Below are 16,702 nucleotides of genomic sequence, written 5' to 3'. Positions count from 1 at the left end.
GCAGCAGAGGGAGAGAGAGGTAGTAGGAGTGGGCGTGGCTTCTCTCTTAAAGAGACAGGAAAGCACAACCATGGTACAGCATGGTGGAATGCAGTCAGACATGGTGCTGGTTATGTCTTGGTCTGAAGACAACAGAAAGTGAATTGACTCTCACACTGAGGGAACGCTTCAACAGTAAACACCTCAAAGCCCACCCCCACAATGAGAGATAGTCCCTTAAAGTCACATCTACTTCAACAACAACTCCTAATAGTTCAACTCCCTATGAGCTTACAGGGGAAATTACACTCAAACTACCACAGACTCCTACATGTTTAACCAATCACAACAGGCATTCCTAAAAGTATAAATATTAGAGACACTAAATAGATTCAGCAGGTCGAATTAATTTATTGAAGCATACCACAAAAAAAGCAAACAAAAATAATAATTAAAAATATGAGGATATGCATTTGAAAGAGGAGAAAATCATGTGAGAAACTAAAGGAAGAAGGAAGGGAGAAATAATGTAATTAAATTAAAATCTTTAAAAAATGAAAGAAAAATAATCCAACCAGAAAGATATTTTCATGGCAAGAAGAGATACAGAACAAAAGGGAAAACTGCGTCTTCAGTCTAGGAGGAATGTACTAGAAGAACATCTCTAGGATTGCAAACAGTATAGTACACATGAGGAAATAATGGAATATAGTCATGTTCAACTAGAGAGAAAGAACCTACGGAGGGTGGGTAAAGGTTGATAATAGAGACAAGTAAAGAAAATGACGTAAGACCTTATGGGCTATTCGCTACTGACCTATGGAGCAAACACAGCCTGGTTAGAGATTATATAAGAGATTCAGTTGGATGGCAGAGTGGCTGACGAGTTCACTGAAGGTACAGGGAGGGAGATGGTGGCTATGACCTTATCAAATGGGTCATAAGGAACTACATTTAATGATTCGTTTTCAGCTGGGCTAGTATTGGTAGCATAAGCATTCACTCCTAGCACTAGTGAGGCAGAGGCAGGCAGATCTCTGCAAATTTCTGGCCAGATTGGTCTACAATTTGAGTTCCAAGACTACTACACAGAGAAACTGTTGCTGAAAAACAAAAGAGAAAGATTTACCTTCCTCTAGGAAAGGGGAACAAGGGGTGGGGATGAGCCAAGCAGCCATGAAAAGCTGTCAGAGTGGACTTCAGTGAGGCTGAGACCCATTCTGAAATGTGCCTAGTTTGTCAGAGCCCAGTGACTCTTACAGAGACAGGGACTTCCTGGGGCACATAGTCAACTTGACTTCCTAGTTTACTTTCTGTGCAGAGGGGAGGCAGCCACACACTGATGTGTATCACTGCTGGCACAGAAGTACACAGCTGTCTGAGAAGGGGAAGTCTTCTCCAGAATGAGAGAGAAGTCCTCTGTCCTTGGTCTGATGACCTTGTACCCATCAGGGACATCTCCTTTCTCAGTGCTTCCAGCACCATATGAGTAATAGATCAGCCTCAGTCCATGACTCAGGTCCTGTCGATACCAGTACATATTTTCATGGTTATTAGTCTGGTTGCAGCTTAGTTCCACCTTTTCTCCTGTTACTGTCACCTTGCTTCTTGGGCTTTGGGTGACTGCAGCCTCCATGTGTTCTGTAATAGAGGAAGACAGGGCCTGATGATGTCATCTTAGCTAAAAGACTAAGGAATTTTGTTAAGAACAGCACATCTGTGTCCTATCCAGCACTCACTTGTACACAGGAGACTCAAGATCACACAGAAGAGCCTGAAGATCATCTCAGGACCTAGGCAAGATCTGATGTCTTCCAGCCCTGTTTCTGGAAACTAGAGCTGGGGCTCTCAGTGGTTTAGTGATGTCACTGTCTCCAACAAATGCTTGAATTGCAGAGTTAGCATGCCACACCCCCTCCAACAGAAACAAGTCAACTTTCAATTATAATCACATAGTTGGAATATGCAACAATATTTGTAATATATACTCACAAATGAACAGCACAGATGGGAAAAATTGAGTTTGTTTTGCATTTATACATGCATGTACTCTTTCCCTGGTTTTACCTAACATAATAGGCTTATTTTATTCCTACTATGATACTCTTCTGTATTTTGCATTGTTTTATTTTTTACTATGTCTATAATCTCTGTTGAGTTGTCGTGACATGCTGTATTCTATGAGGTTTCTACTAATTCTTTATTTGCCTGAATACTTGAAGATAAACCTTCAGTGCCATCTTTGGCTACAAGGACTTCTTGACACCAAGAAAGCTTTTAAAACATCAAAGTTGAGGTCATTACAATTTGAGGGATTCTTACAAGCTATCTTTTACCAATTCAGGGACACAAGCTCTACACTCTAGGCTAGACAGTGTGCTCTCTTTGACAAAACAAATCTCTTGTTTCAGGACATAATCTGAAGGGTCAGTGTAAGCTTTTCTCACTGTGATTCCTGTCAAAAGAAAGTCTACTTCAGCAATGTGGATGAGCTGTTTGATTCATAATGTGCAGGTCTGAGTTGTCTCAGTTCCCAGGAAAATGTAAGTTCATGTCATAAGTTTCCTAACGTGAAACACTAACCTTCATTCAAAGGCATCATAGGTTCCTTCCTAAGTAAAGCATAGCTCAGTTAATGACAATATAGATAATATCAAAGTATCAAACCTCCTTCTGTGGCCACACATCCTGGTGGGACCCTGATGGAGAGTTTGTGTAATCCTACTCTGATGAGGAAGCTCTCAGAAACACAAGCAGAGACAATATGAAGACGCTGGGGACAGAATCCGGCCATGCCAGAAAGTAAATGCTCAAAACTTGGCTGATCTCCAGAGACTAAGAACCACAAGAAGAAAGTCAACTACCGATGGTTGAGTCTGTCCAAGAAAGAGGCACTTTCTACTTTACTCTTGAATGTTTGGAGTGGGAAACATGGAATTTCATAGCTGAGACTCATTTCAGAAATAATGTCTGATCTACCATTAATGTCAGTCTGCTGAACAACAATACTCTGCTTTTGTTGGAGAGAGAAGCCTCTGTCATAAATATCTCCTCATATTACTTTTAAATTGATTGCTTGATTATTGAGTAACAAATTTTCTTTTGTTGAAAATGCAAACTTCATCTTGACACTATGACAATACAAACATTATCTAGCTTAATACTATACATCAATAACATGTCAGCAGTCAATACATTCACACAAAGCTCAGCTGTTTATAACAAAAGAGACAGTGAGCTACTCCATTTTTTTTTTAGTCAAAACTGGGAAACAGAACATTTAGAACTTTAACTTAGAATGCAAAGAGATAAAGGTTTCAATTCTTATGCTGATATTTTTAAACATGAAATTTTGGAAAATTTCATAAACTAATGATTCCTATTATGTATAGAAATCTCCATGTACAAACAGATACACTAATATATACCCTTGTCTTAAAGCATGCAGTTTAAGCCCAATCCCAAGCATCCAGCACAGAGTAGGATTCCTACCACTGGCTAGGAGCTGAGAGGTGCTAGCAGAGATAGAAGAACAACTGGGTATCTTGGAGCCTACCCCTGTGTTTAGAACTATCTGTGTGAGCCCAATGAGAGATTTATAAAGAGCTATGAGCATTTCCTGGCATTGACAAAGACTGTGTGGCATCTCCCCATCCCTCACTAGTATATCATCAGCAGGGACAGGAAGGTTAAGAGACAGAAAGTCTGTGACTCTGTAAAGCTGTGATGAGCTGGCACAGAAGTACACAGCAGAGTCCTCCGGCTGCAAGGCGCTCATGTTCATCTCAGAGTGGGAGTCACTGAACTGCTGGACTGAGAATCGGTTGGGGATGTTTCCTTTCTCTCCCTCCATTTTTTCATAATGCCGAATGAGGAACTTCAGTTCCTTCCCCAGAGTCTGCTGGTACCAGAACACAGTGTTATGTCCAGAGATGGGCGTACATTTCACAAAGGACCTTCCTCCCTTTGCTTTGATTATGTATCTTGGAGACTGGATGACCCCGGGACTTGCTGAACCTGGGGAGGCAGGAGACAGGAGTGAGCATCTAGAGAAAGAGTGCACAGATGCAGCAGCAGTAGAGGAGCTCAGGAGCAGTCCCCCCAGAGCTCAGGACTCACTTGTTCCCAGGAGAAAGACAGTGACACAGCAGAGCAGGCTGGGGCCCCAGGCAGAGCCAGGGAGGGCAGTGCCCCACATCCTTCTCCTCAGCATGCTGCTCTCCCTGGTGAGAGCAGGAGTCAGCTCCTCCTTTCAGCTCATTGCCTGTGATGTCAGGTTCTGAGGTCAGTGATCTTGTTGACTCCCATAGGCCCTCTGTACCCTTGGGCATACTCTGCTAGCTCAGCCCTTCCACCTTTAGCCTTAGCCTGCTCAAGGGGAGGGGTGATATCTGTACTGAATAAACATGACTGGCTGTTAGGAAGTCCTTTTCATGATTTCTTCTTAGCTTTCTTCTTTTTATTATCTCCAAGGGGTTTTGGATCGCAAAGTCTATTGTTCATGGCTCCCTTTGTTGATGCCCAGTGCGTGTGCAAAGATGATTGACCAGCTGTCCCCAACCCCATGGCTCCTGATACTGCACTGATTCAGGTTCCATGGCTTATACCTGAGCTCTGGCTGCAGCTATTGCCAGAGATCCCAGCCCCTCGGTCCATGGATCCGCAGCTCCCCCTAGTGACAAGCTGTGTAGTCACAGGCTGTACCTCTCCTGGCTGTTGAGGCTGTGGGCTCTCAAAATCAGGCACCTGTTGAGGACTAGAAAACATCAGAGTTTTCCGCTGTACCCGTTGCTTACCAAAACCTCAAATTTTGCCTGTGGTAATGAGAGATACATTCAAGGAACTTCATTTTTCAAAAATAAAGAAACAAAAAAGCAAAGAACCCAGAACCAAAGGAAGCCACAACAGAATAAATTTAAGACTTAACACAGTGTTTCAGGAAGACATACACCAGTCATTAGATGTCAGCTGCCCTTGGAAGGGGCTAGGCTTGTGGAAAACAATCTTTGGTCATAGGAAATTACTAGAAGGCCTGACTTCAGATGCCATCAGACGAGAAGTTTCTGAGCAGTTTGAAAAACAAACCAGTCTAAGGAAGAAAAGGCAAATAAAGGCAGATTGTTAGAATTACTGTTACAGACAGCTAGCTTGCCTTTGCAGAAATGTAAATATTAAAACTTTATGTTGTAATCCCCACTTGCCTATTTGACCATTTGAGTATCCTCAGCTCACATATATCTTGTTCTCATTTTCTCTGGGTTTCTTTATGAATATCGCCTTCCTTCTGGAGCATCCAATCTACTGCTACTAACAGCCAGCTATTTCTCAGAGCAGACACACCGTTTTACTTCTAGAAGTTTGACTGGGAGCTGTGCATGTCTCCCTCAGCTCTGCCAACCAGTCAAGGCATGTGTTGCAGCTTCACTGTTAAATGCCATTGTTAGCCAATTTGTCGGAAATAAGTTGGTTTCTCATGACTGATCTTCCCTCCAGTGATGAGTCCTATTTTCTTCCTTCTTTGCGAAACTGCGTCCTTATCTTAGGTGCCAAACTGCACATTCCACATCTGACGGGGTTAGATACAGTGTTTTCCTCACACCCACAGCTTTATTCTTCAATATGCTTATTCCCTGAAAAACAAAAACCAGGGACATTCCTACCAGAGATCATTGTTGTTCGTTTTAGGCTCCAGCAAAGGTATCTAAAACACATAGAGATGGACACAACTTAAAAATCCATAAATTGATGGGTAGGTGGTAAAATGTAAAAATTTCATACAATGAAATACTGAAATAAGTCAGGTTCTTATCCACATTAAAATGTATCACATATTATGTAAAGTGGAAGAAATCAAACACAAATAGAAGAAATATAATTCTAAGCCTAGACTTTCTAAAATAGTCAAGATCAGGGCACAAAAGGAAAAATAGTTACTGTTTAACAGATATAGAGATGAAAATTGGGGGGGGGGATAGTAATGATGGTTTGACATCACAATGGGTATCCATAAAATACTTATCTATAGTGAAACAGAGATGCAGTTCAGGAAATGACGGTCCAGTATGCTTCCTTGGTTTCTGCTTCTTCTGACCTAAAGGTGCTTGGGGAAAACAGTGTGAAAAAAATCTTTCTCCTAATTTCTCCTGGTAGACATAACACAGATTCTCTGAAAGAAGCATGGGAGCCTCTCTCTGGGAGTTTAGCCAACCGGGCAGGATTATGTTATCACAGGAAGAGACTCTGGAGGCCCATACCACACCAGACAGACTTCCCAGTGTCTATCATCCATTCTCCTAAGGACACTGTCAGTTTTCCTCCAAATATTTATTCTTCCCCAGCCTTCCTGCATCTGCATCACCTACACATCAGCCTGTGAAGAGGGAATAGAAGTTTCTAGATGCCTGTAGGTATTTAAATATTCATGTCCTCTCATTCCATATCCTTAGGCATGCCATTAACTTGCATGCGTTTTTGCTTATTAATCAGTGAATTTATTTCCAAGGCACAATGCAGAGAGTAAACAAATATCCTTACTTAATCATCAAAGTTAACTTAGTTGTTACTATGAATATCATTTCAATCATAAATATTGCAAAGGAAAGAAATACTATCTTCAAAATAGCAAAGAAAAAAATAAATATTAATAACTGAATTCTATATGGATGTACTTAAGGGAAAAGAACCCAAGTAATTCAAATGCACTGGTAACTAAGGAAATGGTGTTTGTTAGCGAGCATCCCATGGAATGTTTTCTGATGTGGCTGTAATTTTTTTTCTGTAGTTTAACACAGTTCCTAGTAGTTCACACCTCCATACACATTCTACTTTATGATTCTTTAGAAATCAAACTGGTAAGTTTTAATTCAAGACTCATCACTTCAGCTGCTGATGGGTTGTTGATAAGTGACAATGAAAAATGTTAATGTTTTTTGTAATTCCTTTTTATTCCTTTGTGACCTGATAGCATATACAAAATATTACTGTATATATATTAGGTAGTCTACTTTATTAATAAAAATCAACGAAATGATTACTAGTGGGATTCTGCTATACTCATAAATGGGAGCCTTGTGCAGTAATCTCACAGAAGCTTCCTCAGGGAGTAGATGGGAATGGGTGCAGACCCACAGCCAGAAATTATTTGGAGAGTCTACACTGGAGTTTTCCATAGGGTCCCTCCCACTTGAGATCTGGGATCTGTGCAAAAGGGTGAGAGGGAACTGAAGAAGTCAGTGAGATAGCCAACACCAGGAGAACATATCCCACCAATCAACTAAGCGGGACTCATACGGGCTCACGGAGATTGAAATGGCAAGCAAAGGGCCTGCATGGATCACTAGGTACCCTGTGAGTATCTACTAGGTTTGGGATTTTTATGTAGTACTCCTAACAGTGGGAGTGGGTATATCTCTGACTCTTTAGTCTGCTATTGAGACTCTTTTACTCCTATTACAGTGCTTTGTCCAACCTCAATATGAGGACTTTGTCTTGTCTCTTCTTCTTCTTCTTCTTCTTCTTCTTCTTCTTCTTCTTCTTCTTCTTCTTCTTCTTCTTCTCCTCCTTCTCCTCCTTCTCCTTCTCCTCCTCCTCTTCCTCCTTCTTCTTCTTCTTCTTCCTCCACCTCCTCTTCCTCCTCCTCATTCTCCCCTTCCTCTTCCTTCCCCATTTCCTTCTGCTTCTTCTCTAATACAGTACCTTCAACTGCAGCTTCCCCTCCCTCCACTCCTCATTGTTTTATGCTATTTGGCTGTTTTCTCTTGGAAGCTGGCTCTGAAATGGAGAGGGAGTGGATCTGGGAGGGGGAGCTAGGCGGAGTGAAGGGAGGGGTAACTGTGTTGGGGATGTACTATACGAAAGAAAAATCTATTTTCAATAAAAATAAATAAATAATATGTACTTTTTTATTTTGAATAATTATATTAGACCAGGTTTGCAATATTACAAAGCAAAATAGTGCTTATTCAGTTTAAGCAAGAAACATTCCCCAAAGATTCATGTATTAAAGGCTTATTTGTCTACACAATGTTCAACGGAAGAGATTTGAGGAAAATTAGAAAATAAAGGCTTTAATTTCAACACTGACTAATCTATTGATAGATTTATAATGGAAAGCAGAAAGAAAGAAGGAGGATGTAGGTCATCAGAGGAATGCAGTTAAAAGATCTCTCTCATGCACACCCTCTCTCTCCTCCCCCTCTTCTTCCTCTCCCTCTCCTTTTCTATCTTTTTCTCTTCTCTTCTTTTCTTCTTCTCTTCTCCTCTATTCTCTTTTCTTCTCTTCTTTATTTTCCTTCTTGACTGTCAAGAGATAGGCACACAACTCTGCTATTTTCCTCCTGACAGTCTGTTCTGCCATAACACAGGATCCCAAAACACAGGTCCAATCGATCATAGACCAAAACTTTGAAGTACTGAGGTAAAATACACCTTCTTCTTTTAGCATTTTAGACCTGTCATGAGACCAGAAAAATGACTATGACATGAATATCCAACTCAATGCTGATCCAAGCTCAGTTTTATTGCATAAGTGACTTTCTGCAATTGTCGACCCAATCACCACCCACAGAGGCAAGTTAATCTGTTCTTTTTATTTGTAAATTTATCAAGATATAAAAAGAGTAATAGGTCTTGAAACCTGGCATGATAATCCTCCAGCTTTTTTTCTTCTTGCAATTAAGGACTGCAGAGAGAGGGGACTTAGTCTTCTTAAGGGACTGAGTCCCCTACGTTGTTATCCAGTCATAACCAGGTATCCCTAAAAGTGTAAAGGTAAGTAACAATAAATAGACTCAACAGGTTGAATTTATTTTTTATTCATATCATATACAAAAAAACACAAACAAATATAATATTAATTAAAATATGCATTAATGAATTTGAAAGAGGGGAATCATGTGAGGAGTTAAAAGAAGAAGTAAGGGAAGAAATAATATAATTAACTTAAAACCTTTAAAGGGTAAAAGAAAAATGATCCAACCTTAAATACATTTTCCTGATATCCAGAAGAGGTAAAGGCATGTCTTTATTGTAGAAGAAATGTCCTAGGAAAATATCTCCAGAGTTGAAAACAGCACAACATATATGAAAAAGTAACGGAATGTAGAAAACAAAGGAAAGAACCAGGGAGGCTGGGTCAAGACTGATGATAGAGATGAGTGAAGAAATGGCATCGGACCTTATGGGCTATTGTCTTATAGAACAAAGGGACTACTGACCTGTAGAGTAAACACAGCCTGGAAAGAGCATGTAAGTGACTCCGTTGCATAGTAAAGTGACTGAGGAGCTCACCAAGGCTGCAGGGAAGAAAATAATGGCTGTGAAAGTATCAAAGGAGTCACTGTGGCTTCAATTAAAGACTCAGCTTCCTCTCTGAAAGGAGAAATAAGGAGTGGGAATGAGCCAAGCAGCCATGAAAAGCTGTCAGAGTGGACTTCAGTGAGGCTGAGACCCATGCTGAAATGTACCTAGTTTGTCAGAGCCCAGTGACTCTTACAGAGACAGGGACTTCCTGGGGCACATAGTCAACTTGACTTCCTAGTTTACTTTCTGTGCAGAGGGGAGGCAGCCACACACTGATGTGTATCACTGCTGGCACAGAAGTACACAGATGTCTGAGAAGGGGAAGTCTTCTCCAGAATGAGAGAGAAGTCTTCTGTCCTTGGTCTGATGACCTTGTACCCATCAGGGACATCTCCTTTCTCGATGCTGCCATCACGATATGAGTAATAGATCAGCCTCAGTCCATGACCCAGGTCCTGCCGATACCAGTACATATAATTGTGGTTATCAGTCTGGTTACAGCTTAGTTCCACCTTTCCTCCTGTTATTGTCACCTTGTTTCTTGGATTTTGGGTGATGGCAGCCTCCATGTGTTCTGTAATAGAGGAAGACAGAGCCTGATGATGTCATGTTACCTAAAAGACTTTTGAAATCTGTTGAGGACAGCACACCTGTGATCTGTCCAGCACTCACTTGCACACAGGAGACTTAAGGTCACACAGAAGAGCCTGAAGTTCATCTCAGGACCAAGGCAAGATCTGATGTCTTCCAGCCCTGTTTCTGGAAACTAGAGCTAAGGCTCTCGGTGGCTTAGTGATGTCACTGTCTCCAACAAATGCTTCAACTGCACAGTTAAGATGCCACACCCCTTTCCTACAGTAACAAGTTGATTTTAAAGCAGAGTCTCCTAATTACTTTATGCAACAATATTTATAATGGATATACAAATATTACTAACAGAAGTCAGGAAGAATTTGCTGTTTGTTTTTTCTTTCTAGATGCATGTGCTCTTTCTCTGATTTTAGTCAGGGTTGGGGTAAGGATTATTAAAAATGTAAACCAAATCTTGAACCTATGACAATACAAACTTTATCTGGCTTAATATTACTCATGTATGACCTGCAGCCTCTCCCCAGACATACGCACTAACTCCAGCTAGTTTTATAACATGAGAAACAGTGAGCTGTTACATTTTTGACCCAAAATGGGAAGCACCAAGGAAATTAAGAACTTTGAGTTAGAAATCAAGGAGCTGCAAATTTTAAGCCTTGTGTTGATATTCTCAAACATAAAATATTGGGAATTTTATAAGCTATTGATTCCTATTGATGTATAGAACACTTTATCTACAAAATGCATATGTTAATGTCTACACTTGTCTCAAAATACACTGGTTATGACCACACCCAAGCACAGAGTAGGGTTTCCTACCACTGTCTGGGAACTGGAAGGGACTTGTAGGGATGTGAAAATACCTGGAGTCTTGGGACCCACCCCAGTTTTAAGACCACTCTGTATGGGATCAGGTAAGTAGTGAGGGGATTAATAAAGATCTAGAAGCAATTCTGGGCCCTGGCTAAGGTTGTGTATCATCTCTGCCCCTCTCTAGTATGAAACTAGCAAGAGCAGGAAGATTAAGGGACAGAACGCCTGTCACTCTGTGAGGCTGTAGTGAGCTGGCACAGAAGTACACAGCTGAGTCCTCCAGCTGCAAGGCGCTCATGTTCATCTCAGAGTGAAAGTCACTGAACTGCTGGACTGAGAATCGGTTGGGGATGTTTCCTTTCTCTCCCTTCACTTTTTCATAATGCCGAATGAGGAACTTCAATTCCTGGCCCAGAGTTTGTTGATACCAGAACACAGTGTCATGTCCAGAGATGGGAATACATTTAATGACCTTCCTCCCTTTGCTTTGATTATGTATCTTGGGGACTGGATGACCCCAGGACTTGCTGAACCTGGGGAGGCAGGAGACAGGAGTGAGCATCTAGAGAAAGAGTACACAGATGCAGCAGCAGTAGAGGAGCTCAGGAGCAGTCCCCCCAGAGCTCAGGACTCACTTGTTCCCAGGAGAAAGACAGTGACACAGCAGAGCAGGCTGGGGCCCCAGGCAGAGCCAGGGAGGGCAGTGCCCCACATCCTTCTCCTCAGCATGCTGCTCTCCCTGGTGAGAGCAGGAGTCAGCTCCTCCTTTCAGCTCATTGCCTGTGATGTCAGGTTCTGAGGTCAGTGATTTCATTGGCTCCCATAGGCCCTCTGTACCCTTGGGCATAATCTGCTGGTTTAGTTCTTTTCCCGTTCTTTCCCCATTTGGCTCAGCCTGCATAGTGGAATGGGGGTTTTGACTGTGCTGAGGAAAAAATGTCTGGGTGTAGGAAACTCCATTTCTTCCTTTCTCTGAGGCAGTTGTTTCCTTCTCTTTTCCTAGCTCTAGGTGTTTTGGATTGTGAAGACTGTAGGTCGCTTCCTGTGATGATTCTCTGTGAGCAAAGATGATTGATTACCTGACCCTCACCCTGTACCTACTTAGCCTGCACTGTTTCTGCTTCCACAGCTAACACCCTACTTGGACTCCATATTACACCTCTGCATCCACCTTCTAAAGCACTGTTCACAGCTCACTTGGTGGATCTGCCGTGCCCTCTAGTGACCTGGTGCATAGTCATTGAGTTGTACCTCTACTGGTTGTGGGGGACGCTGGGAGCTCCCAAAATCAGGAGTCAGGGTTAGGCTAGAAAACATAACGAGTTGGAGAGTAGTTGCAGTTTCAATTTACCCACGGAAATACCAAGTTTTATCTGAGCCAGTGAGGGAATTCATTCAAAAAAGAATAAATTCTAAGTCATACCACACTGTAGACATTCATTAGTCATTAGATGCCAGGTGAACTTGGAAGGCGTGACCTGGGCAAAATACTCTTTAGTTCAGAGGAAATTTTAAGAAGGGCTGACTGGAGAGGCTATCAGAGGAGGAACCTAGTGAGCACTTGGGAAAATAGACCAATCCAAGGAAGAGAAAGCTGAGAAGGGTAGAATGTTGGAATTGTTGTTGTAGACATCTAGCTAGTCTTTAAAGAAGTTTTAATGGAATTCCCAGCTACACCTTTCACCATTTGAGGTTATACTCAGCTTACTTACACCTTATGCTTATTCTCTTTGTGTTTCTTAAGAATATTATCTTCACATTTATCAACCCTTTTTTCTGGAACACTCAATCTCCTGGTAATTACAGTCAACTGTTTCTCATCACAGACACTGCCAACTTTTACTTTGGTCTTTGCACGCCTCCCTCATCTCTATAAACTGGTTAAGGTATTGCTGCAATTACACTGTTTAATATCAATGTCATCCAATTTGTCAGAAATTGTTTGGTTTCTAGTGACTGATTTCTTTCCTAGTGATTAGTCCCATTTTATCCCCGCTTTGCAAAGCTATAACCTCTTATTGGATGCCAAACTGTATATTTGATGTTTAAGGATGCTACTTCTTATTACACTCATAGATTTATTATATAATTTCTTACATCACCGAGAAACAAAAATCAAGGAAATTCCCAACAGATAGTTACTGCTCCCTGCAGATACAAAGATATAAGAATATATATGAAATATTGTCATATTTGTGATGTATATATAAACATTTTTGTAAATATAAGATACATGAAAAATTCTGTCTAGAGTGATTAATAAGCTATGATTTTAAAAAAGTTTGGGAAAGTAGAATAACAGATAAAAGGTCTATTATAATATTGAAATAAATGAAACAGTGTATACTTGAAGGATCTGGCGACAGAGCAATATAACAGAATATAGACCCAGAAAAATTATCAAAGCATATGAAACTATTGCCTTATGATAAATGTGATTTTCTTCACCAGTGAAGTAAGTAAATGTTATCCCTTAGCAAACACCACAGGATAAATTGCATAACTATGTAGAAAATTATACAGTGACCTTTCTTATATAGAGAGAGTAATTGTAGCTGCATTGCAAATTAAAATGTAGAAGTGTGGAATTTTATAAAAAGGTATATATGAAAGAATGATTGCTTTGTATAGCAGATAAAAATATACAATAAAAACTAAAAAAGGAACAATTTAATAACTTTGAATTAAGAACTTTTGTTCATCAAAACATACCCTGTTAACTAGGCAGTGTTGACACATACCTTTAATCCCAGCACTCAGGAGGCAGAGGCAGATGAATCTATGTGAGTTTGAGGTCATTCTGGTCTACACAGTGAGTTACAGAACAGCCAGAACTGCATAAAGAAGCCTGTTTTGAAAGTCATATATATGTGTATTGTACATAAATATGGAAATCAACTCAGTATATATACATCATCAGAAGTCATTTTAAAAATGCTTAAGGAGATGGAAATATTAACTTATTTGATCATTACACCATATATGAGTGTGTGTACTGTATTTCATAAATATATGTAATTAAAATACTAATGTTTAAAAATGAAGTTTAGTTTATTGTCTCAATGACAGGCTTGTAATCCAAGTGCTCAGGTGGCAAACTCAAACAAATCTAGCCTACTAGAACATCCAGGTTTCATTGAAGAGACCTTGTCTTAGAAAAAAATAGCACCAAAGAAATAATAAGGCTGATCTTTGGCTTCCACAAATACACAGACAGACAGACAGACAGACAGACAGACACAAGCACACACACTCACACACACACACATACACATATTACCACAAACATATACATACACACAATAACACACATGCATATTCAGACCAACATAGAAGAACACACACACACACAAACACATACACAACAAAAAGATGAACAACTGGAAGGAGAAAGAGAGCACCAGTGTCTGATGAAAGTTCCCATGCCTCAGGGGAGCCTGGGGACTGATGGAACTACTTCAGAACTTCTATTTGGGTCATCTTGAATTTGTTGTTTTTAACAGCTTTCCAAGTGTGGTTGTATTTTATGAAATCAAATAAATTCGACTTTCTGTTTTTCTACATTAAAGAAATCTATTTATTTACACATAACTCAGAGTTTTACAAACATGTTTGGCTGAAGAATCCTTTAAATTAATCAAAACTATTAACATTTTGCATTGACCATATGTTGAAAATTTCACCATATATCCTTAGAGATGGAGGAGGAGACTAAAATGCCAATGGAAGATTTAAGAGAAAAACATAAAAGGATCCTAATAGAGCTTTCTCAGTCTCTTTAGAATGGGTGGGATGCTTACTTTTTATTTATTATTATCCTCATTCATACAATTACAATTTCCAAAGGTCAGCCATGATTATTATCCTAATAAATGTCTCAACAATCTATGAGATATAACAATTGCTCTTTATATACATGAGAAAATGAGGCTTACTGCATTAAGTGACTTGTGGATCACAAATTGATAAAAGATGGAGGCAGTACCTTAACATAGGTGCTATTAGTTGGTACAAAAGTGCTATTGCGTGCAGTAATTTTATTAACATGGTTGCATTGAAAGTAAAGATATTGGAAAGTGTCCTACATGACTTAAGTCTAAAACTTTTTAAATCAAAGGTAATGAAAACAATGATATTAAGACTTTAATAGGCTCTTACCTTAATTTAATGATAGTAGGAAACATTTCTGGCAAATAACAGCCATCATTCATCTCTATGTCTGAAATGCAAAAACAGATACAAACAGGTTAATTTGTATTTGTTGAGGAGAGACAAATTAAAGAAAACATCTTACTTTATGATAAGAGTCTTTAGCTATTTGCAGCCAGCTCCTCATATTTAATTATGTTATCTTAAACTAATAGAATCGTTGGCTACCAGGCTCATGTGGGATTGGTGTACTTTTGAAACAGCTAGCTGCCAGTAGCAATAAAGTGGAATGAGTGTAGGGCTGTTGAAAGAAATCAAAAGTAGTATATGGGCATAGTTCAACTCATGTTGTTCTGGGGGACTGTTGCTTTTCATGACTAATTTTTATAGGAATTATTTAGGTCCTGATCGTTTTAAAACTGTCCTTGACATTGCTTTATTCTGGCCACGCCACTGTTTGGTATAGTGTAGATCTGTGCTAGTGGCATTCAGGGTGGAATTGTTTGTAAATACAATGCAATTTTGTATTTAGTGTTTGGGTCTATTTGTATCCTTGAAATACTCGGGTGGTGTATCCCAGTTAAGGACCTACAGTATCTCAAGAATACTAGGGAGTTATCCAAATTCACCAGGACTCAGCATCACCTGTCTCACAACCCAAAGGTCATTTCCTGAACTCCCTCCCCAGAAGAACCCCTGAAATTCCACATTCTTTTGCTCTTTTTGAGTCAAGAGTCTAGTCATTGTTCAAGGCTTAGCAGGGCTTAGGACAGCAGTGAAGAGGGAGTGGCCTCCGAGGTTTGTGAGCAGGGAGGAGGTGACTGTGCTCTGCTGTGGCTAAGCTGCTGGCGCAGAGGTACACCGCTGAGTTCTCCTGCTTCACGGGCTGGATCTTCAGAACAGAATAGGATCCCTCAGGCCTCTCTGCAGAGAAACGATCACCAGGCATCCCTGATTTGTCTGGTGCGACTTCATTCTGGAAATAAATCAGAAACCCTGGGCCTTGCCCCGATTTCTGCTGATACCAGAAAAGGCCCAAGTGACCCGAAATTGGATCACACCTGAAAGATACATTCTGTCCCTTTTTGATGATACTGTAAGTGGGAAACTGGGAGACTCCAGCCTTGGTGTGATCTGTGGAGAGAGAAATGGAGAAAATATATATTTCTGTCAAGCACAGATGTATATGTATGTATACACACACGGAGTGAGATAGAGGAGAACAGCGTGGAATTACATGGCATGCTGAGGACTCACCTGTCCCCAGGACACAAAGAGCCAGACAGCAGAAGAGCCTGAAGTCCATGGCAGGATCAGCAGAGAATGACAACTATCTAGATCCCTGTCCCTGTGAGCAGTAGAGTAGGAGGGGCATCCCTTGTGCCCACATGACAGTTCTCACAGTGGCATCACTGAACCTCAGGACTATTGAATAGTAAACATAGGGTTCCAGGCAGTCTCAATCTCTCCTGGAGACTAGAAGGTAAGTACTGTTATTTATCATAGCAAACACTGTAAGATGAAAATAAATGGTAAGGATTTCAAGAAAAATGCTAAACTTCAGTTTCCTTTTAACGCATCCTGATTCTAAGAACACAATTGGCTGTCCTCTATACCCCAAATCCTACTTGGCTCACTCTATTCTTTTTACTGAGTCAGTTGGCTATAGTCACCTAGATATTTCAATGGTATCTCACACCAGAGATCTGAGTACTGACTTCCATCCTCCTTCCAAGATGCCTTATTTTTGGCCTTGGTCCTGAATTCACCTTTCCCTATTTCAGCCTGGAAGGAATCACTGGTTGTTCAAGACTCGATGAAAAAATTGCTAAATCCTTATCCCAAAAGCAGACTGAATTAATTCAGAACA

General features: G+C 40.4%; 1 pseudogene and 3 gene segments (V, D, J or C); all 4 read right to left on the bottom strand.

Moving 5' to 3' along the window:
- Window positions 1-1,285: 1,285 nt before the first annotated feature.
- LOC121435661 lies at window positions 1,286-1,764 on the bottom strand. The segment is given in 2 exon segments: window positions 1,286-1,620; window positions 1,719-1,764. Coding segments are annotated over 2 exon segments (381 nt in total).
- A 1,473-nt stretch (window positions 1,765-3,237) lies between these two features.
- LOC121435660 lies at window positions 3,238-4,177 on the bottom strand. The segment is given in 3 exon segments: window positions 3,238-3,243; window positions 3,641-3,996; window positions 4,099-4,177. Coding segments are annotated over 3 exon segments (441 nt in total).
- A 5,341-nt stretch (window positions 4,178-9,518) lies between these two features.
- LOC121435659 lies at window positions 9,519-9,997 on the bottom strand. The segment is given in 2 exon segments: window positions 9,519-9,853; window positions 9,952-9,997. Coding segments are annotated over 2 exon segments (381 nt in total).
- Window positions 9,998-10,834: 837 nt separating this feature from the next.
- LOC121435658 lies at window positions 10,835-11,397 on the bottom strand (annotated as a pseudogene).
- Between the last annotated feature and the right edge of the window lie 5,305 nt (window positions 11,398-16,702).

Source organism: Microtus oregoni, unplaced genomic scaffold (assembly GCF_018167655.1).
Source record: "Microtus oregoni isolate MIOR12 unplaced genomic scaffold, Mior012 000046F_ref0000063, whole genome shotgun sequence".
Taxonomy (NCBI): Eukaryota; Metazoa; Chordata; class Mammalia; order Rodentia; family Cricetidae; genus Microtus; species Microtus oregoni.
Note: the sequence above shows the minus strand (reverse complement) of the source record. Positions and strands in the feature narration are given on the sequence as shown.